The sequence below is a fragment of the Passer domesticus genome, chromosome 23, assembly GCF_036417665.1.
Source record: "Passer domesticus isolate bPasDom1 chromosome 23, bPasDom1.hap1, whole genome shotgun sequence".
In the NCBI taxonomy this organism is placed as follows: domain Eukaryota; kingdom Metazoa; phylum Chordata; class Aves; order Passeriformes; family Passeridae; genus Passer; species Passer domesticus.
The window spans coordinates 7,507,326-7,529,796 of NC_087496.1; the positions used below are offsets into that span (position 1 = coordinate 7,507,326).

Genomic DNA, 22,471 nt, shown 5'->3' on the forward strand with positions numbered 1-22,471 from the left:
TCACCTGCCCTCCCCAGCCCGTCTTTTTCTGTTCCAAAATATTGCCATGCTGTGTGTGTGTACTTTAATGCTCCTCAAAATACGTATACACTGACAGTAAATATTGACTGAGAAACTTGCCGGGGTGTTGACAATGAGGACGGCTCTGAAGAGTTCTTGCTTTGTGTTGCATTTTTATTTAATTTACAGCTTGTAATTGCCGCTGCCCGTGGAAATAGCTTTCCTGGGAGCAGACAGGAATGGATGTGGAGGGGTGCACGCCTTGGCTGGGTGCAGCACGTTCAGGGCAGCAGAGCAGACACCCTTTGATGGAGAACAAAGAGGCAGAGCCCAGGAGGCCGTGGAGGGGCTCAGCGTGTCCTCATGTGCTCCCTGCCCATATTAACCCAAATAACAGCCTCGTTCAGAGGCATCTGCTGCCAGCCCAGAGCCAGGTGCTGGACTCTGCAGCCATCCATCGGCAGGTTTAATGCAGCAGCATCCCGGTGTGAAAAGCTTCAGTGGCTTGAACTTCAAATAATTTATTTCTAAATTACTTCTACTGTAATTCTTATTAATTCAAATAGTCTTCTAAGCTGATGTAAAATTCAGTAAACGCAAGGAACAGTTTAATGAATTGAAAATAGGATTGAGTCTTTTAAAGTAAATGTAAAAAAATATGCTGGCAATAATTGCTTAGATGGAAATCGAATCTTAATAGCTTTGTTAATGATTTGTAGGGAATATTGCATTTATGAGAACATATCAAGCTGATCCTTGTGCAAGAACCTTGTTTTGAATGGGTTTGATAAAATTATTCCCCAGAAGCAGTTAGTAATGTTTAATATTTTTGCTTGAACCACTTTTGAGATGTTTGATTTCATTCGTGCCAGGGCCTGGCTGTGGCTGTGCAGGGCTGCTCCAGCACCTCCACGGCAGCATGTGGCACAGGCAGGGCAGGGCTCTGCTCTGGTGGTCTGCACAGTGGTTTGGGATTTGGGAACAGAACCATTTATGCTGAAAAAGCCCTTTAAGATTATAGAGTCCAGCCTTTAATGTGTGTCTCCAAGGTTCAAGAATACCACGTTAAGAGTGCTGGTAGTATGGTGGGGTGGCTGAATGCTCATCTTCTGATCAGAGGGCTTTGAGCAGGACCAGCTTCATCCTGATGCACAGAATGTGGAGCCAGGCAGGTGTCTGGGGCAGGGTCTTTGCCCCTCTTGAGAGGGGCTGGGGGTCTGTGCTCCAATATGGGTGTCACTGTTTGATAGTAAATCTTCTTGTTGCTCCTCCAAGTTCATCAGTCTGGAGAATCTATCTAAAAATTTATACTGAGAGGGCAAAAAAATGTGCCCAGACTTCAGCTTTCTGCCCATCAGGTGTGGAGAGGAGTCAGATGGTTTATCAATCTTTCTCTTTCCGAACAATGCACTTTTTGTCAAACATTTGTTTCCAAGGGATGTCAAATTATAAAGGCAAGTTGGAAAGAAAGATAAATGAAGGAAATGCAGGGTGAGAGAAAAACTGGGGTTTAAATATGATCCCCAGACTTCCTGTGTGCAAACTTTGTCCCAGTCCTGCATTTTTGGGTTTCTCGTGGCTAAGGCAGCTGCGGAGCAGCAGAGATTCTCTGACCACCCAGCCCAGGTATCCTGGCTTCAATTGGAGCACTGCCAACCAAAGTCTCGGTTTCTCCCACTCTGGTTCCCAGTAGTGATGGAGGAATTGCAATGCAGGGCACAGTTCTGCTGCCATCCCCGTGTCCTTTGGCAGTGGAGAGTGTCTCAGCGTGCGGGCGTGCGCTGCCTCGGCTCATTAGAGGAGAGTTTTCAGGGTGATGACCTGGAAATGATTACAAGGCTCCCACGGCATAATTGCACGGGATCCTTTTTTCCCCCTGCCTCTGGACATTAATAGCACCTGCTGATTACACAGAGTGAGTAACGACTGATTCCCTGAAGTCTGTCTGCTCCAGTCGAAGGATAAGTGCTTCTTACAGGGAGTTGTTCCTTCAACGTAATTTAACAGGATTTGTCTGTTGGGAGAGGAAGGGAAATTTTGGTGTTTCTGTGTGGGGCACCAGTCCTTCTTTATTCCCATCTCAGAGCTCCATTCTCATTGCTCCTTTACAGCTGGTTGGGGACCCAGAGTCAATGGCTCACTGGCTGATGTTCCTCCATTGGTGGCGTGGAGCTTTTCACTCCGAAGTGAAACCCACTGGGGTCATTGCTGACCTTGAGCCCCGCCTTTGCTCTGTGCTGCAGGTGATGGACAGAACTTGGTGACAGAGGACGTGACCGTGGTGGAGGGGGACGTGGCCACCATCAGCTGCCGCGTCAAGAACAGCGACGACTCGGTGATCCAGCTCCTGAACCCCAACAGGCAGACCATCTATTTCAGAGATTTCAGGCGTAAGTTTATGGTTCCTCGTTTGGTCGTGACTCCTCCTCTTGCACTCAGGACATGGCATTTGCTGAGATCCCTCCTGTCTGTGCAATGCTGGGCACTTAGAGTTCACTGGTTCTGTGGAGACAGGTGAGATAGACAATCATAATCTTCCCCTTAATGGAAGACTTCACAGTCCCCTCTAAAAGTCAGAGCATCTTACTTTGCAATGGGAATTGATTGTTGTAATTCAGGGTGAATTGCAATTGAATGCCAAATATTTAGCTGACACAAACAAATTGAACAGGGCGACACCGAGACAGCGCAGTGCTCTCAGGAATAATCTCTTCAGAGCAAAGACTGAACATTTCAGGACAATCTGTGCCGCTTTATACCCAAACTGAAATCTCTCATCACTTGCATGTCCAGTGGATAAGCCTGTCCTGTGGTGACAGTGCCATGGTAGCTGCAGTGAGACACTTTAAATGGTCTGTGTTAGTGTCACTGTGGGGACACGCCTGTACTCTCTGCCCAGGAAGCAACAGGACAGGAAAAATGCTTTAAATTCTGCTTCTCCCAATTCCTTCCTCATTTAGGCTGTCCCTGAGTGCCTACAGTTGTTGCTGGGGCTGTACAGACACCATAAGCATTTTACCTACACAACCCTAAGCCACCTGGTAATAAAACCATGTCCAAAGATTTCATGCTGTGCCCTGTGATTGGCTCATGTTGATTATTTGAAATCATTGGAGAACCAAAAGATTTTTATAGGTCCAGCTTCAGGGTAGGAAGCAGCGAATCAGGAGCCCAGGGGTGCTCACCTTGGTGTGCTGCTGTCTGTGGGGATCTTTGGGATCGTGGTGTGGCAGGAAGGGGACGTTGCCTCTCTCCGTGCAGTCACCCAGGCTGTGCTTGCCCCACAGCCCTGAAGGACAGCAGATTCCAGCTGGTGAACTTCTCCAACAGCGAGCTGCGAGTGTCCCTGACCAACGTGTCCATCTCTGATGAAGGGAGGTACTTCTGCCAGCTCTACACCGACCCCCCCCAGGAGATCTACACCACCATCACGGTGCTGGGTAAGGAGCCTGCGGGCCCTGCACATGCAGGGTCAGTGGGATGGGGTTCTGTGCAGCACTGGGAGGGCTCCAGCCCCTGGAGAGGGGCTGCAAGCGAGGATTTGAACCATGAGTGCTGGTGGCCAGGCTCGTGTGGCCAGGGCAGCGACGTGCTGCTCTGCTCCAGCAGTTCCTGATGATTAGCAGCAGCTTTTAAGGCTCTGTTAATGGGAGAACCCGAATCAGGGAGGGTGACTTAATGTAAGATCTCACTTGCTGATTAGTTTAAATCTTCCTTCTTTTGCTTAATGAGATTTGGGTCTTAGGTTTTTATACGTTGTTAAGTGATGTTTATAAGCAGTTTTACTCTTGCTATTACAGTTATCAACACCTTCAAAGTTTCCCTGCACTTTCCAGCACGCACAGGCACAGGAAGCTCTTCTAGCTCCTGCTTCTAATCGTGCACAGGCAAAAACAGTTTGTTGGATTTGATTTCACTGCTGGCAATGCTGAGAAGGTGTTTGAAAGGAGAATACTCATTTCATTCACCTGTAAGCCAGCACCGCATGTCTTTCAAGTGCGAGACATAATGCAGGTTTTTGTTGGGTTTTTTTAAGCATGAATCATGCTTTAGAACTGAGGGAAAAGTCAGTTTTCTTGCCTTGTACTTCAGTTGTTTTTGAGAAGCCTTTGTGGCATGGCCAGTGTGTGTGCTGCCTTTCCCCCCCATCCATAAAGGAGGTGGTTTCTTGTCACCTTTGTCGTGTTCTCGGGTCAAACCTCAGCTCAGGAAGCAGGCAAGCATGAGGGAGGTTTATTAGCAGGAGATGAAGGGGGGTGTTAGTACTTGCATGGAGAGATTGGGCACTCTGACGCCAGGGATGGCTTGTCTTGCCTGTCTTTCCTATTATTGGCTCCCTAATTAGGGGAACTAATGAGCCAGGGTGGAGGAGTGGTGGCGTTGGCTGGTCCTCCCAGGAACTTGTCCCCCACAAAAATCTCGTGGCCATCACCCAGCCTCTGATAGAAATCAAAGGCTGGTTTTGCTGGCTGCCTGTGATGCTGCCAGCCCGGAGAGCAGAGGGAGGTGCTGAGGTGTCCCCCTTTGCAGCTGGCATTCGGGGGGAGCTGCACGTTTGCTTCAGCACTTTCATGTCTTCTGTGACACAATATGTAGATTTATTCATGCTTAATTGGAACATGTGAAAGTCTCAAATATGTAGCTCATTCTGTTCTTTTTAGAGAGAAGCCACAAGTGACTAATTAGTCCATTTGATCATCTGGATGGTATTTATACATATTTGTTCTTCATTAGCTTTAAGACCTGTGAGTCACATCTGAACTGTGCAGTTGCTTAATCACATTGATCAGAGCAAAGTTGAGTTTCCTTTGGAAGTTCTGGGATTTTCTGAAGCCGTGACTCTGCCATAAGAGCTCTAGCTGTTCACTTTTTCCTGGGTTTTGCCTCGCTGCCGGTGCTTTCATGGGAAAGAGATTCCCTTGTTCCCATGTCTTAATTTTTAAGCTCATTTGTCCCATTTCTGGGCTGTGCTGCAGTGGTTGTTAGCCCTGAACTTACAGCCTGTTTCTCACTGTTACTGGATGATTTTTCATTGGGTACAATCTTCCAGCTTTGTGTTTTGGGAGACTCCTGGTCTAGGGAAGATGTGTGCCTGGGCAGAGCAGCAGATCTCCACCCCAAAGGATGTGGCTCTTGTGGCTGGGTGTAGAGCCAGCTCCCTCCTCCTCTCTTTGGGGTGGTTTTGGGGGGGTTTGTGGGGGTGTGATGAGGGGCAGGGCTGTTCCCAAGGGATGGTGTTCCACTCCAGGCTTGTATTCAGTGGCTTTTTGAGCGTCTTAAATGAGGTTGATGTTTGCTGGCCTGCTTCCATGCTCACGGCTGAGCCTTGGAGCTGAACAGCAGGAGAGAAAAATTGCCGTGGAGGTTAGAGGCTTGGTAAGTAATGCAGTGCCAAGTGTCAGCTTTTGTGTTTCCTCTCCTTGTCAGAGAAGTCAGGAAATGTGCACGGAGTCAAGCTGGATTTTTAAATAGCAGCACACACCCGAGTAGTGCAGGAGGCTGCGGCTCTCCCTGGAACGGTGCCTGCTTGGGAGAGGGAACACAAAGTTACAACCCTGATAAGTAATAATTTGTGAGACTGCGGTGATTATTAGGTGGAGAGTGAAAGTGCTCACTCCAATTACTGCAAAACCACCTATCAAAGGGTTTGATTGATTGAAAGATCAAATAAATGCCGGTTGCTTGTTTCCTTCAGTAGATTTTACATCTTTTCCTCAAGGTTTTGTCCCGTGTTAGTGATCAAAAGATGTTTTTTTAATCTGGTTTGTGTTGTGCTTCCCATTCCAGTCCCACCACGCAATTTGGTGATTGATATCGAGAAAGAAACCGCCGTGGAGGGGGAGGAGATCGAGCTGAACTGCACCGCCATGGCCAGCAGACCAGCCACCACCATCAGATGGTTCAAAGGCAACAAGGAGCTAACGGGTAGATGTGTCCTCTCAGTCCCTTGCTTTGTTCAGGGAGCTGGAGTGATTTATGTAACGCTGGGTGTTTGTTCTCTGCTGCCAGTTTAAGGGGGAAAAAAAGTAAAAAAAGTAGAGCGAGCTTCTTTGAGCGCCAGCTGAGGAACAAAGGACTGTGTGGGCAGACAGATTATTCCCTAACGCAGGGGGCTGAACTCCATTTGGTCCTCTGCCTACCTGCCAGCCTCGAGTGCTGGGTTCTGGAGCCCTGCTGTAACTGCAGGTGACCTTGAGGAGCCCAGGGCTGTGCACTGAATTCATTTCTGCATGGCTTGTGTAGCTTTCTGCCCTGTCTCAGGTACAAGAGGGATTGTCTGTGCTTTGGGCTGTAAAGATTTGCAATTCACCTTCATGTCTAGCTCCCTTGTTTGTCGAGCGTTTTCCCTGTGTTTGGTTGAATATTCATCTAAGATGGGTTTCTCTCACTCCCTGAAGTCTGGTGGCTCCCAGTACTTGCACATTCAAGTCACTGGCTCTGATTGCATGTGACACACTGTTAGTTTAAGTCTGCATATAGATGTGAGCTTGGTTGACAACACCTTTGTGCTTTACCCAGTCTGAGACACTGACTGACTCTCTGCAGAAGTCCAGACTCATTACTTCAAACCCACCCCCTTGCAAGGACAGGATAAAATCCTCTCATTAAGCCCAACACTTCAGAGCATTTGAGCAGGCCCCATGCTGGGAGGATGCTGGTACAGGTGGGATGCAAACCTGCTGCCTGGTGAGGTGGTGCCCTGCTGCATCCCAGCGCTGTGCTGTGCAGGGAGTTAATGATCCCGTTCTGGTTTCCTTCCCCATATCATGGGCAGCAGGACAAAGTGTTTGTCCCTTTCTGCCTGACCTGTGCAGCTTCTTGACTGAGTTTTCTTGTGTTAGCAGTTGAATCCCAGCTTTGAGTTCTCTGGGAAGAATGCTGAGCTTCATGTAATACCATCTCACCCTGCTCAGTCTTCAGATATTTTTTTTAACGGAGTAGAGACTGAAACATTTGGCTGTGAGTTTGTGAATCACAGGAAGTGTGGCTTTGCCCATGGGAAAGCTTTTCCTCCAAATATCAAGGGGTGTCTGCATGTGTCACCTGTTTCACTCTCATATATTATACAGCAATATTTGCTGTCTGCAAGAGCTCTGCTACAGAAGTTACTCTTAGCAATTTTGCCTGTGAATTCTTAAATAAAGAAGCACAGATCAGAGTAGAACTGCGCTGTCAGCGGGTGCTTGCTGAGTTCCTGGAAAAATCCTTTTTCTCCTGTCTTGTCTCGTCTCGTTTTGTCTTGTCTTCCTGTTTGTTTCCATCACAGCATCCCTCAGGCAGCCAGTCCCGAGCTGGGCTCCCCTCCCTGCCGAATGCTCCCACCTATCCATACTCAGCTTTTAATTAATTTAATCTGTTAAATCACTTTTGTAGCTAATTGTTGATTCAGCAGTGGGAGGGGATTTGTAGCTCATTGACTGAAGAGTTTGGGGACTTGGGGGTGGCGTTAATCACTGCAGTAACATGGCAGGACGGGATGGGTCTCCAAAGGGAACGCGGACAGGAGGGAGCTGGCCTGGCTGCAGGGCTGTCTCCACCCTGTGCTGACTCCCCTGTCGCTGTTCCCTGCCCCAGGCAAGTCGGAGGTGGAGCGGTGGTCCGACATGTACACGGTGACCAGCCAGCTGCTGCTGAAGGTGGGGCGCGAGGACGACGGCGTCCCCGTCATCTGCCTGGTGGATCACCCTGCGGTCAAAGACTTGCAGACACAGCGCTACCTGGAAGTCATGTGTGAGTAGCAGAACCCTTAATTCTCTCCATGTATGAAGTTGTGTGCTTGGGAGTTCAGGAGCCGTTCCCTACATGTTAAAATTCCGACATCCGTGAGGATTATATCCTGTTACATAGAAATCATAAACACAATGTAAGGTAACACTTCACGACTTTTCCAGCCCTCTGTGATACCATAAATACTTTGTTCTCTGATGAAATAACTCCCTGTATATACAATTTGCATCAAAGGTTTCTGGCTGGGCTTTTTAATTGTCAGCACAGATTAAATCCGAGTATTTTTCTTCTAGCAACCTACTTAACTCTGAGAAGTGCTTCTCCCCCTTCAAAGCAACTGGCCACCGTGGCGAGTTTACTGGCAAAAACTGGGTACTGTGCAAGAGAAACCTTGTTCACAGTTGTGCACTGTGAACATACAGCATCAGCAGGATTTGTACATCAGAGCATGGAGTTCTCTGGAATCTGTAGGAGCAGCGCTGATTGAAGCCAGCCTATTTCCTGTACTGCTCCTGACATGTTCATTGTTAATAATGCATCTCACTTCCCTTAGGAGCTGCTCCACTGTACATGACAGCAGCAAGCAGGTACCTGGAAATAGCTGTGGTCCCAAATGCGCCTGGTGGAGATTTTGGAGCTGTGTACATGCATCCCTCTGTTCTGAAACATCTCCCAAAAGCAAACTGGGATGGTCCCTACAGCGAGGCCTTGTGCTTGGAAAGCCAGGCCCTGAGACAATTCAAAGCCCTTGTTTTTGTAGGGTCCCTTCAACTACATCGCACTGAAAGGAGGAGAGGAAGTTTTGTATTAATTTATTTCATCTGCTTCATTATCTAGTTTCATTATGAACATCTTGGTTACAATTCTCGTATCTCCAAAACTAGCGGGAAGTAATGTTCCTGTAATGAGGAAAACAGGAATGATCAGATACTGCCTAAATTGACAGATACGAGATTTCTTGCGACTGTGCTAATGTGTAATTCATTTATGCAAACTTAATGTCCATTAACATTTCTTGCAGAGCTCCATTAGCTTTAATAATACATTAGCACCTTTGTGAGGCGTGATCAAATACTTAACGGGGAAGAGCAAAAAATGCCATCCACCCTGTTGTGTGAGGGGATTGGAACTCGCTGGGCTGGAAGGGCGTTGGACAACCTTGAGGCTTCCTTGCAGAAATCTCTCTGGAATCCTGGTGGTGTGGTGGAATAGGAGAGTGCCACTGTTTTGGGGGGGATAAAGCAAAATTTTTTTCTCCTCTTCCTCAAATAAATCCCTCCTTAGCCACTTCAGTTTGCAGCCTTAGGGGTTGCCCATGCAGTGAGGGAAAAGCACCCTTAAAGCACAGTTCTTTGTTCAATTCTGCTTTTAGTGCTGATTTTTGGGCTGTTCCAGAGCTGTTTGTGGGAATGAGGGACGGAGCCTCTTTGGGAGGGAACAGGGATGAGCAGGAGAAGGGATTCAGACTGATTTGGTTTTATGTTCTGAATTAAGCTCTGAGCTTGTTAAAAGTAATTGTGTTCCAGTGTGGGGACTTGACCCCATTAGCCCAGTCTGTTCCTTGCGTGGTCACCAGCAGATGGCCAGAGAGGAGCCCCAGCCCAAGAACTTGTCCTGCATTGTGACCTTGTGGCTCGATGGCCTGGAGCATGGCCAGACACCTGCATTTCATACCTGCTGCAGGGCTTTAGCTTAAGGAAAAGGCAGTTTCAGAGCAAACTCTTTCCCTGGAGCTTCTGCTGTCTGACGATGATGATTTGTTGGCCAGTGGGAGAGTGTGGGCAGGAGGAAGAGCCTCTTGTCCTTGCACACAGGCATCTCCGTCAGTGCTCCCATGGAGCTCTGCCCTGGGGGGCTGGGGCTCCTGCACTGACACCTTCTCAGCTGATTTTGGATGTGGAATGTGCAGCAGAGGATGCTTCTCCAGCTGCTGCCCGTGCCTCCACTGTCCATGGCATGTCCTTGCAGGCACCCAGCTAGCAGGTCTCTGCTGCAGGGGTACTCAGAATTCCTTGCTCATCCTGTGTGGATGCAGCTGCTTTCCCTGCAGCAGGTCAGTTACCTGGGCTGCCTGTTCCACTCTCTGCTCTGACATCCTCTGCCCACAAATCCTGCCCGCTCCCCTCACGGGCACAGCGGATCTGCCCCTTCAGAACATCAGCAGGGCACAAGAAAATGTTTTTCTCAGCAGATGTTATATTTCTCTGCACTTAATGTATCCAACTGGAGCATGAAATGTGTTGGGGAAGGACAGGAGGATGATGGATGGAGCCTGCTCAGATAATGAGGTATTTTTTGTCTGACTAAATTTCAGAGTAGGGAGATATTTCTTCTGAGATGCAGCTAAAAAGTTGTGGGGTTTGTTTTCCAAGAAAAAAGCAGAAAAGAGCAGTGCTGGGTGCTAACTTGCCCTGTTCATGGAGTAAGCCATTTGTTGCATATCTGCCCTGGCACAGTGGTGAAGATTGAGGTGAATGCCTTCACGTGGCTGTAGGGTGTGTTACTGAAAAGAAATCTCTGTGAACACACAGTGTAACGTGTGAAACCCTCCCCTAACACTCCTCAAAAGCAAAGCAGGGCTGCACTGAGAGCGTGGGGCACTCACAGCGGCCACAGCACTGCCATGCCTGAGGAGCATCCTCAGCCCTGGCACTGGAGTGGAAATTGGAAATGTCCCCAGGTCTGCTGCAGCCACTCTCTGTGCATCCGTCAGTGAGCGATGGGACACCAGCGTGTTGGGTGTAATTTTAGAAAGGAAATGAAGCAACAAAATGCATTAAAATGTCGTTAAGGAGCTGAGTGGAACCAGATATTCTGGGAGACGTGCGAGTTGAGCCCTTGTGGTGCGTTTGCTGCCCTCATTACATGACACTGGGAACGAGCATTGGACCTGGAGTTTGGCCTTTTCTCTGGGCTGGCTTTTTGTCCTTTTCTGAAGTTATAATTACCTGTGCATTCATTTTTGTGATACCTACGTGTGTACCTTTAAAGCCTGCCCCAGTGGAGTCTTGTTGCAGCCTCTGCTGTTGCGATAGGAGAACTTTTTGTGCCCAATTATGTTTAAAATCAGCCACATACGTTTGCTGCCGCATCTCCAGTAATCCTTACATTTCCGTCCAGTACAAATATTAATTGCATAGTTTGCAGTGAAGTTATTAACATCAATGTAATTTATCATCTGGAGATCGCTAAAAGCGAATAAATGAGTTGTTTTGTTCAGTGAGGTGTTGACCCCTTCAGAAACTTTGATTTAAAGCTGTTTTTTTTTTCTTTTAGTGAATATGAAAAGCACCACAATCAGCCGAGTGTTCAGTTATTTGATTTTCTGGGGCATTAGCCACTCTTGTTTGTGACATTTCCCAGTTGGGTGCTCGTTTGTGAGCTCATTAATAAGGTTTTCTCGGAGGAATGTTGTTGGGAGCACGGAGCGTGTGGGGCGACCGGGGCTCTGCCATTTGCAGGCATTAAGCAGCAGAGTGTGCTTAAATATTAAAAGAGAAGTGTTTATCCCCAAAATGCCTGTCGGGTTCTGGCATTCCTTTCCCCGCAACAAGCAAAATGATTAAATTGCTTTCGTTAAGGGTGAATTTTGCAGAGTCGTGTTTGGGGTTGACAGGCTCTTCCAGACAAGCTGTGATCTGCCAGTCCTGCTCATTCCTTATTTTAGACACGGGATCTATTTATTGGATAGATTTCTGTATTTTGGCTGAAAATCAGCAGTGCAGCCTCTCGTCCTTGTCAGAGGTGAGGAGCAGGCAGGGGATTGCCAGGCTGGGCTGGCTTTGACGCAGAGTGCATTCCTGATGAGCAGCCCCGCTGGATTTTGGAATGAAGGTAGCTGTTGTTTACACCTGAGGATCAGTGTTAACTTTGCTGACTCCTTTTAATATTGAAAAACACATTTTTCCTGCTCTTCCCCGAGTGAGATCAGAGACTGCCACAAGTCAGTTTTTTGAGCAGCTCTTCTTGGCACAGAAGAGAGCAGGGATGAGGAGCTGGATGAAGCAATGCCCACCTGGAGGGAGATGTGTTGAGCATTATCTGGGAAATGCTGAGGCTGGATTTACCTACAGTGGGCAGGAAGGAGGCTTGGCCTGCAGATCCTGCTCCAAGGGAAGCCATCTGCCGCCAGGTTTGCCAAGAGGTACGTCAGCAATCCATGCAGGGAACCAGAAAACGGATTTTAAACTTGGACCCGGCACCTCCTTGCCTGGCAGAGGCCAGAGCCTGCTGGGCTGAAGCACTGGCAGAGTCCAGGCTGCCGGCTTCTCTGCCGGCTGGGGCCCGGCGCTGCCAATGGCACCACGTGCTGCCTTCCCAACCCTTGGGAAGAAGCCTTTTGGGTGTTTCCAGCCTCACAGGGAGCGTGCCCTCTGGGCTGGGTTGTCTCTGGGGGTGGTCAGCGAGGGTCTCACAGCCCCTGGAGCATCCCTGGGTGCACGGGGAGCCGCGCTTGCCAAATCTGCCTGGTGCGGGTGTGGGGCAGTGAGCTCGCCCGCCTTCGAGGTCGTGGGCTGGCCTGATGAAAGGAAACGGGTGGAAATAATAGGCTTAGGCTTTTGTAAGGCCCCGAACTCGGTGTAATGTTTTATCTCGGCTGATTAATGACATCTAAGCATTATCGATGAAGCGCATGTTTAAATGGATTAAGAAATCACTAACTGGCAGATCTCAAAGGATAGTCATTAGGGAGTAATCAGCAGTGCTGGTATTTTTAGAGGGAACGCAGGGGCCTGGGTGCTTGGCCCGATGCTGTTCAGTTGAAGCATTTGAAGTTCTTAAAAAGTCACTGTTAATAATCTTTGCTGATGGCACAAAAATGGGGCGAGCAGCTAAAAAAAGGAAGAACTGGGACAAATGCAGAACAACTGGAGTGGTTTGGTAAGCTCCCAAGCGCGGAGCTTGAGAGCTGTGAAAGTCAATGGGTGCAGGCTTCAGTGGTCTGTGGCATCCTGAGGGGAGGTGAGGGTTTTGGGGTGCACGGTGGCCCCAGCAGACCCCGGTGCACGGGCACGCGCCGTGCCTGTTGTGAGAGAAATCTCATCAAATGCAGAATGGCTTTGTAATAAGTTTTTCAAATTGGCTGCTGCTACAGTGTAACCTTTAGACGACTGGTATTTAACCTTGTATATCACTCTGAGCTTTTGAATGAATTTAGCTTAATAAAGGTGCCTTATTAAATTACGAGGCTGTTTTTTTTAAGCTGCTAGAAAGAGGCATAGTAGGAAATAGCTGTGGGTTGTTGGGTCTAATTGGCTGCCATGGAGCATGCAGGGCCTCGGGTGCACAGATGCAAGTGTTTATTTTTGTGTAACAATCCAGTGGTGTGATGTTACGAAGCTCCAAGTTGAGGATTTTCGGGCACTGGAATGCGCTTGGTGGTGGAACCTGCCACTTCCTGCTGGTGTCCTGTGTTACCACCCGAGGTGGTCACCACCCCACCTTACAGAGCTGCAGGCATCACTGCTGGAGCAGTCCTGTGTACCAGGGCGGTGGCAGACAGCTGGAGCAGGCCTTGGAGCCGTCAGAGCTGTGTCCGTGTGCTGCTAAATGTCACAGGAGCCGGGCTCGGGGTCCCAGAGCGCTCGGCATTTCACAAACCCGCGCTCGGAGTCCATCATCTGCAGGAAATACACTGACTCGCTGAGAGGCAGGCTGTGGGCCCAGGAAGGAGGGTTTAACATTGTCTAAAGGCACGTCCCTAAACAAAGGGAAAAAGACACCACTGCCCCTCCAGATTCTTGAGTGGAGTTATTTTTGCATGCTGTGAACCGAATGCCAGCCCGTCCTCTGGAGTGTCCAGCCATCCCTCTGCATCCCTCAGGCTGGGTACACTTTCCTAAGTGCCCTCCCAGCACGCTGACAAGATTGCTGTGGTAACCGTTGGGAAGTTCTTGACTTCAGCAGTGTTGACACGTGTGCTGATAAACCCAGATTCCTGTTGCAGGTGACACCTGGACAGTGCCTGGATCCACTTCACTGCCGCTGTTGGTTGGATGAAGCTCGTGGGGCTGGGAAGTGGCCCTGGAAGGGTGGGAGCTCATGGAGCTGGCAGTTTGTGCTCAGTACAGTGAGCCTGGGTGTATTCCTCCTGATTTCCATAAGTAATTGTCATTAGTAAACAGCTCATTAGAAATACTAAACTCACCTAATGGAAAGGTGCATCAGGAGATGCAAACAGCAAAAGGAAGTGTTTCAGTCCCCGTGTGCTGAATCAGCTGGGCTGGGGAGGTTTCCTGTTCCTTCCACAGCACGGATATAAGACCATCCACGTTCCTGGCATGGGCTGCTGGTGCTGCTGCAAAGCACATCAGAAGTGGGGAGCAGATGGCCGTGGGGTGGGAATTGTGGACGGGAGTGGTGAGCACAGTGCCGAGGATGTGGTGTGTGATTTATTTGCTGCACAACACCAGGTGAACTTGTCCTCCCGTGCTCCTAGTGCAGAGCTGTTGCCACTCCAGGACTGGAGGGTGTTTCCAGGCACACCGAAGCTGCCCCATGTCCTGTGGGACTGGGACTGGGACTTGTCCCCTCAGCTGGTGACACCCTGAAGTGCTGCCACCACCCCCAGCCCACAAGGACAGCCCAGTTCCAGAGCTGCAGAAAGCATCTGTAACAGGGATTAGTTGATGAAATGTTGTGCTAGAGTCATCTCGGGAGAGGATTTACTTGTGTAGCTTATTCCATTACTGAAAATTATGAGAGTTTAAATTGGTTAAATCCTGACACGCGGGTTTTTTTTCCTAATCTCTATTATTCCATAGGAGGCATGTTAATGAGTTAAACACAGTTAATAAAATGCAGCCAGCCAATATTTTGGGTAGCAGTTACTCTCAAAGGAAATAGAAACATTTAAATGGTTTCAACCTTTATGCATACTGATTTTTTTCCTTCCTTTGTTCCTTACAGTTGAGTAAATTCCTGAAAAATATCTATGGCTTAATGGCACTTGTAGCCTTGAATTGATTTCCTGCACTGATAATGTTTTAGCTACAGCTCAGATTGCGTTTTTAATCTCTGTTTCAGTCATGGGAGGTAATGAATTTTTTAATTGTGGACTCTAGGTTTGTGGTTTGGCTCTTTTTTTCCTGCAGGGTCCTACTAAAGTGTTGTTGAGTTTGCTCCCTAACTATCCATGCTTTAATTCTCTGTTTATTGTAGGATTTAGAGGAGCTTCATCTGGACGAAAGGCAGCCTCCTGTTGTTTACACAGAGGCAGCAGTGGCTGTGGCTCTGTTTGTGTCTCTAACGAGCATCTCTTGTCCAGCCCGGCATGTCAGCACCCGCCGACTCCGTGGGGCTGTGGCGCAGGAATCGCCGGCACCCCGCAGCACCCTCCCATCCCGGGCACCACGCGCCTCTCCAGCTTCCCCTCAGCACCAAGGCAAAGGAGTTCCTTTTAGCTGGAGCCAGCTGGGGGCTGAGGCGAGCAGCAGGAGCCCTTCCTGGGCAGCGCGGTGCCGCGGCGGGACTCGCGGCACCGAGCGGGCGCGGCGCGCGCGGGCCGGGGCTCACCAGCCGTGTTTTGTGTCCTGCAGATAAGCCTCAAGTGCGGGTTTCTCAGAATTACCCCTTGCAAGGCCTGACGAGAGAAGGGGAGCCGCTGGAGCTGACGTGCACAGCCTTTGGAAAGCCACAGTAAGTTGGACCCTTCCCAGGGATGGCCCGGGGTTGGCCGGTGGTGACGGGACCTTGTGTGGCCACTGTTCCTGTTGCCATTCTCTGCTGGGAAGACGATGGCCCAGAGTGAAGGAGAGAGATGCTTCCTGCACCCAAACATCTGCTGGACTTACTGTGCACCTAATAGCCAAGGAATTTCCACTAGAAAAGCTCCTAGGAGAGCTCCACCATGCAGCAGCCTTCGGGTGCAGAAAGGCAAGGCTCCCAACTGGACATCTCTTCCCCCAGGGAATGGCTTGGGTGGCATTAATCTGCAATTAATCATGGGTTGGTTAATCTGCAAAAGCAAGGCTGGGGGCTGCAGTTGTGGCCCCTGGAGTGCTGGTGCGTGGATGCCAGCCTGGCACCACAGCACTGAGCCCGGGGGGAAGTGGGTTGGATCCCCAGGTAAGGCAGTCCATCCTTCTGCTCATACTGACTCTGTGATGGTTTTCCTCCCCCTTGGTGCCCCGTGTGGTTTTTACAGAATACCAGTTTTTACTCTCTCTCCTCTTCTTGCCAAGCCCTTGAGGCTTTCTTAGGCAGCTGAAGAAATTTATGCATCAGGAAAATCCTGGCAAGGGAGGGTAGATTTTCTCACACTTTCATTGCTGTTCTAATTTAAGTTTTGTCAGCTTTATTTTTTTTTCAAAATACTTTCTCTTCCACTTGGATTTATGGCTGTCAAGTATTTACGATCCTTCTTTATTTTCATCATGTCCATAAGATTTCTGCAAACATTCCTGAGATCTGTCAGTGCCTCCTTGGCAGTGTGCCCAGAGCAGGGGCGTGGGGAGCTGGACCCCGTCCAGCTCGGCGTTGTGGGCAGGGCAGGCACCCAGCGCTGAGGAGGCTCAGGCTGCCCTCATCCTCCCTGGTAGCCTACATCCCCTTCCACAGTATTTTCTTGATTCCCATAGTACTTGCTTGATTCCCACTTGCCAGTTTGTTCTGTGTGGCACGAGGCCAATCCCTTCCCTGTGCATCAGAGGCTGGCACGTCCCTGCTGAATTCCGTTTAGTAGCTATTCCCTGCTCAGAGCCTGCCAAGCCCCTTTGCATTCCTGCTCCCCTGGGTACCTGCAGTGCCTCCCATTTGCTATCAGCTGGGAATCTAATGAACAGGCTTCTCTACATTTTTTCCTTGCAGGCTATGAGTAAGACATCCCCATGTTAAATAGGACAGACACATCTCCCTGGCAGCTTGCCGCTGCACGTTTCGTGGTGCTGGTGATGTGCTGGGAATTGGCTTCTCTAGGTCACTTCACCTGGGTCTCCCAAAGCTAAGAAAATACACAGTAAAATAATGAGCTGGGTTCGGCTCCATCTTTTTAAGACCAGGAGGTTTCACAAAATCTTTTACAGAGGTTTCAGATGAAGGGGGACGTTTCTCCAGTTCAGCAAAGTAATTTCTCTGCAAAATTTGGCAACATAAATATTGGGGGAAGGAAGCTCAGAGGGAAAAGAGACTAGGGAGGAGAATTTTCTGTTTGATATTAATACAGATATTTTGTTAGATTAGACACAGCCTCCTAAAAGCATGACAGAAGTGGGAAGATGCTGAAGTGGTCACTTGTGAGGCATCCAAGGACACACTTCTCTGAGCAGCAGCTACTGTGTCGTGTACCACCTGGGACTCCACAGCACAGAGAGCCCTTTAAAAACTGTAGCCAGGAGCATTTGTTAATGCAGTTAAACTGCATTTGGGCTGACTCAGGAGCTCTGCTGCCCACTCTGTGCTTCGTGTGCCGGTTCCATGGCAGCGAGGGACAGAACACCAAGCCTATGTCCAAAAGCAGCCAGCCAGTGCCCAGCTGAGTTTGCTTAGTGCTGGATCCATGCAGGAGCATGGCTGGGATGTTGAAGCATCAGGAGCTTCTGCATCATGGCTGTCATGTCCTGTTTGGACCCAGGGAAGAGCCTGAGCCGTGGGATATCTCCGTCAACGTGAAGTCCCCCTTGCCAGCCTTGGAGCCAGGCAGGCTGAGAAGTGCTGTGCTGCAGGAAACTCCCCTTTAAGAGGAGTTGAGTGGCATGAAGAATGCTGTAATTTCCTTGCTGAGAAAGAGCTGATCTGTCCCCTCACCACTGCTTAAAGACATAATAATAATAAATGCTAATAACTCCCACAGAGTCAAAAGACCTCCCCCCAAAGCCCTTCAGTGCTTCCAGTCTTTACCAGCTTGACAACCCAGGCTCATTTCATTCCCTGAACGATGCAGGCCCCCTGCCCACGTGGGTTCTGTAAGTGTGGGGTGCCAGAAGGGGCTGCCAGACGGGCTGGGGGACAGGAGAAGGGCTGGAACTCCCTCAGTGCACAGCACAGCCCCCGCTGAGGTCACCAGGTCCCTGGCAGCTTGTGCAAGGGTTCAAACTTGACAAAACCGTGCTTGTTCTGCTGTCCAGCTCTGCCCTCAGAGCACCCCGTGGATGAACACTGAGTCTGTAGCCTCAGAGCTTTCAGGTTTGCTGAGTAAGCGAATGATTAACCACTAATGAACTTTCTTCCTGCTTGCATTAGTGTTTTCAGAAAATTTAAGCTCTGGATACAGTTTCCTGTTGGGTTTAAATAAATTTAAATTGAGGAAGCCCGACAGCATCTGGGCTTGAGTAGTGCAAAAAAGTATGTGTTGTTTCTTTACAGTTTTTCTTGGTTTGGGCTTTCTGTCTGTGGATGAACTTTTGAAGATGCCATCTTGACCATAGGAAAATAGTAATGTGACTGTTTCTTTTTCTCCCTCCTCTGTAGGCCTACGGACATGAGGTGGTTAAGAGTAGATGATGAGATGCCTCAACACGTTGTAGTGTCTGGTTCAAACCTTCTCATTAGTAACCTAAACAAAACAGATAATGGTACATACCGCTGTGAGGCTTCCAACGCGGTGGGGAAATCACATGCGGATTACATGCTGTTTGTATACGGTACGTGAGAAAAACCACCGTTCTTCTAGACTCGTTTAATTGCAACATGCCCTGCTCGGAAAGCTGGGACAGAACCTAACGTTTGCTCAATGCCACGTCTGCAGGCAGCTCCCGACGCTGTGCTGGGCTGGGGTAGGGGCTGGGAAGGCACCGGGGGGTGCTGGGGCTCGCTCTCGGTGTGTGCATCAGGCACTGAGCCTGTCCCAGCTCTGGGGAGCTCCCACCCCGTGCTGCCAGGTGGAGCCTAAGGAGAAGCCAGAGCAGGGGCGTGGGGAGAACTGTGCAGTTCTCCTTGGACTTCTCAATGATTTCTTGTCCTTCTGGTAACGCCTCCTCCAGTGGCCTGAACAATGGTCTGAGGGGTTCTGAGCCTTTCACTAGCGAGTTAATCAGCCAGCATCCCCAGATAATTACAAACCAGTAAATAAACTGGAGGAATGAGGTGCCTTCAGCCTGTCTGTGTGGCTGGGCAGACACTAAAACATGCCTCAGCATCTTTTGAAGCGCTGTTAAGTACCTGCTTTAATTCTTCTTTCCTCTGCGTTACTTTGGCATTGCTGTGAACTCATGCTCCTGCCATGAGGTGTTGCATGGAATGGAGATTCAGGAGGCACTTGCAGAGCCATCCCCCAGTTTAATGATGAGCTGTTCCTTGGGCTGCATATTTCAACTTTCTCTGTCAAGGGCGGTTGTGTGTGGCTGGGCTGAGTTCCTGGTGGGTCTTGGTCTTTTCTGACCTGAGCAATGCTGTGGTTCCACTCAGATGGGACAGAAACTCGCTTTGAAGTCTGTTCCATGCAACAGCCGCCTGAAGCTCTGCAGTCTGAGCTCTCTGGCAGTTGCTCTGATACAGTCAAAGAGTGGAGAACCTCCCTTACCTCTCCAAGGAGTGATTTTAAGCCCAGTCTTAGAAACTCGCCTAAAGACTCAAGGTAGTGGCAGCTCTGAGCTTATACAAAACTCATGCACCCCATCATATAGGTAGTTTTTCTAGTGTCTCTCACTCCACAAGACTGTAATTTACAAAATGAAGTCAGATAGTCATTTATGATTGGTAATTTGCATGCTCACAATACGAAAAACCCACTTGTTTACATCAGTGTTGAAAGAAACATCCAATGTTGCGGAGAGCAAAGCAGTTGGAAGAGGACACAGGCAGTTCCCCACGAGATGGAGACTGTGAAAGCTGCTGCCACAAAGCAGCTGTGGGGCAGGTGTAGTGCTGTGTACCCATCTGGGCCATGGCAGGGCTGGGAGGACCTCCTCAGCATTACTGACCTGAGGTTTAGAGCTCGTGGGAGCTCTCACATAACTGCTCTGCATTTTGGATGTGAGCGAGAATAGACAGCGCAGGACTTCCTTGGGGTTGCTTCCTCTTGGGATTAAATCCCCAGGAGAAGACCCAGGATAGCATTGCTTGGAAGGAGATGCAGGTTCCCAGGGGATGGAGACTGTGGGTTCCAGCTTAGGCATCTGGCAGATGTGCTGCCCATGCAGAGGAGGGCTGCTCGTGGGCAGAGAAGGGTTTTACACACCCCGTCACCTCCAGTTCCTGCATGTTTGGGACCATCCTGTGCCACTCTGGACAGCACAAGGAATCCTTTTAACTCTTGATTTTAAAAGGAGAGGTCCAGAGAGGGGAGGGAGTGGTTGGGCTGTGGCCATCAGCTGAGACCTGGTCCAGAGCCCAGCTGGAGCTGCTGCTGAGGGGAAGATCAGCATGGGGGTCTCACCCTGCTCGGTGGTGGAGCACTTAGACCTCTGGTCCATGGCTTTTCCCCACCAAACCAGCCAGTTCCCCAGCAGCAGCGGGCTCTGTGTCCGTGCAGCCACGTCTCTGTGGGCACGGAGGGAGCCTTGGGGCAGGCTGTGCCTCGCTGGCCCCACCAGGCCAGGCTCATGCAGAACCCCCAGGCCACGCTAGGGTGGGAGCTGGGGGCTGCAGACACGGAGCAGGGTCTGGCACAGCCCCAGGAGAGGCAGCATTCAGGCAGTCCCGTTGCAAAGGACATCTCTGCAGGTCCAGGTTTGATGTGGCTTCAGCAGCTGAGCTGTGCCCAGCACCTCCCCAGCTGCCCACGTGGGATGGGGATGCATAATCCCATTGACACACACTGAGCACACGCTCCTTTCTAAAATTCATTTTATGCTTTTTGTCCCTGTGGGCGTGGGCAGATACATTGCTAGAAGCTTCCAGCTCCATTAGCACTCCAGCTTTCTTTTTTTCTTTCTTTTTTTCTTTTGTTTTGCTGTTATGGAGGAAGAGCCCACGGCACAGCCAGTCCAGGCTGGCCAGTGTGAGTCTGGGGGCTCTTCCCCCAGTGCTGCTGTGCCTCAGCTGGGAGGGTCCCCCTGCTCCCAGCAGATGTGTGGGTCAGGAGTGAGAGAGAAGCACAGGGGCTGGGATCCTGGGGATGCAGAGGAGAGGCAGTGACTGCTCATAGCACAGCCAACTATGAGGTGATGTTCCTTAACTCTTGGGAAGTTGGATGGGATATAATAATGGTGCAGTATATAATTAAAGTTCAGATATCTTAATTAGGGGATCCAAGGGAGCTTGCTCAGAGATAAAAGAGTAGCAGATGTGTTAGTGAGGAACAGCTGACGTGCTACGGAGGAAACCTAAAATCAAAAGCCCATGAAAGGTTTCATGCTCTATTATTGCCGAATGAATCCGTAGTTCAAAGTCTTTCTGACTACTTAGTGCATTCAGTTTGATCATCTGGGCATTGATACATATTTTTTCTTTTACATCTTCTCATATCTACCTTCTCCTGCCCGATAGTTTTGATAAGGATGTGTCCCTGTGTGTAACATCAATCCCGTGACGAGCAGCAGGGTTTGAATCTCAACAGGTCCAGTCCATCTGAGAAATGGTCACAGAGAGAAACATCTCATTAACGATGCCCTAGTAGCAAAAACAAGCGTGTGCAACTGAAATTGTCAGAAAAATATTGACTTTTTTTTAATGGAAAGATCTTGGTGGAATTCCTCATACCTGGAAATTGATATTCAGCAACGGTGTTGTTCATTTCTCTGTATCCCTTACCATCTTTGAAGTAGTTTTTAACATCCTGCTGCCGTGTGTTTATAGAGGAAGAGCAGTGAGGTTCACGGCCCTGGGAAGACAGTGAGATCTGTTCATGTGCTGTTAATGTTCAGGCTGTGAAGCACAGCAGGGCCTCTCACACAACCCTCCCACCTGGGTTTGCAAATGTATCCGTAGACAACCACCAAAGCACCACCGTGTCTCTCCTTGTATGTGCAAACTGGTCTTTTTGTTGTGGAAAGCGTGCAGTTTATTTTCCTTATGCCTCTCCCATTCCATTTCTCTCGCTCATTGACTAATTTATGCTGGGTTTTATTTATTTTTTTTTTTAGCATTGTTTAAGGCAGAAAGTGGGGAGAGGTTGGAGCCAGGTTCTCCAGCCTGGGTAAGCATGGGTGGAGGATCTGGCCCCGCTGTCCCTGCTGGGCTCCCCCCTGGGATTTAGCCAAGCAAGGGTCCCCAACCCCACGCTGCTTCTTAGCATCCTTGTTTTCCTCTGATCACGATTGACCGCTGTTGTGTTCTGCTTGTTTTTTTCTTAATTTGCTTTTTTTGTTATTTTCCTTTTTATATTTTATCCAGATCCCCCCACAACTATCCCTCCTCCCACAACAACCACCACCACTACCACCACCATCCCTACCACCATCACAGGTATGGTACCTTCATAACCATTGGAAATGTCCTGAATGTTTATTGTCTTTTATGTATATAAGCAGAGCATGAAGCCTGGGGAAAAACAACAAACCAGTCACTTGCAGTATTTTTTTTCCCCCTCAAATACGCCCACCCACAGCATGAGCCCTGGTCCGGCAGCTCACAGCGTGTCAGACAGTCCTTGCTGTGGGTGTGGGTGTTCCTGAAACGTGGGAATTGTCATGGCAGGAAAAGTGATTAATTCAGTTACTGGTGGCCAGCACTGGGTACTTCAAATGCAGGATTCCAAAAGCCTTAGAGCTCCCTTAGCACAGGCAGTCATTTCAGCCTCCATCCCGTCAGCATCAATTTCTGAGCAATTTATAGAAAGTTTGGTCTTGGGCAGTTCAATTCACCTGATGTGACTCAAGATGATTTTTCTGGTGCCAAATGTTGGTATTTCTCTGTGATAAGCTCC

At 49.3% G+C, this 22,471-nt stretch overlaps 1 protein-coding gene across 11 annotated transcripts in view; it reads left to right on the top strand.

Annotated features, from left to right (window-relative positions):
- Positions 1–22,471, top strand: part of CADM1 (cell adhesion molecule 1) — a 132,256-nt gene that overhangs the window by 86,160 nt on the left and 23,625 nt on the right. For 7 of the 11 annotated variants that reach the window (XM_064397847.1, XM_064397850.1, XM_064397848.1 and 4 more), the window contains exons 2-8: positions 2,244–2,390; positions 3,288–3,440; positions 5,788–5,925; positions 7,576–7,731; positions 15,267–15,366; positions 18,136–18,308; positions 21,940–22,011. In XM_064397847.1, the coding sequence (XP_064253917.1) occupies positions 2,244–2,390; positions 3,288–3,440; positions 5,788–5,925; positions 7,576–7,731; positions 15,267–15,366; positions 18,136–18,308; positions 21,940–22,011 (939 nt within the window). The remainder of the gene's footprint in view (positions 1–2,243; positions 2,391–3,287; positions 3,441–5,787; positions 5,926–7,575; positions 7,732–15,266; positions 15,367–18,135; positions 18,309–21,939; positions 22,012–22,471) is intronic. The other 4 variants (XM_064397849.1, XM_064397854.1, XM_064397856.1 and 1 more) reach the window with 1 other exon arrangement.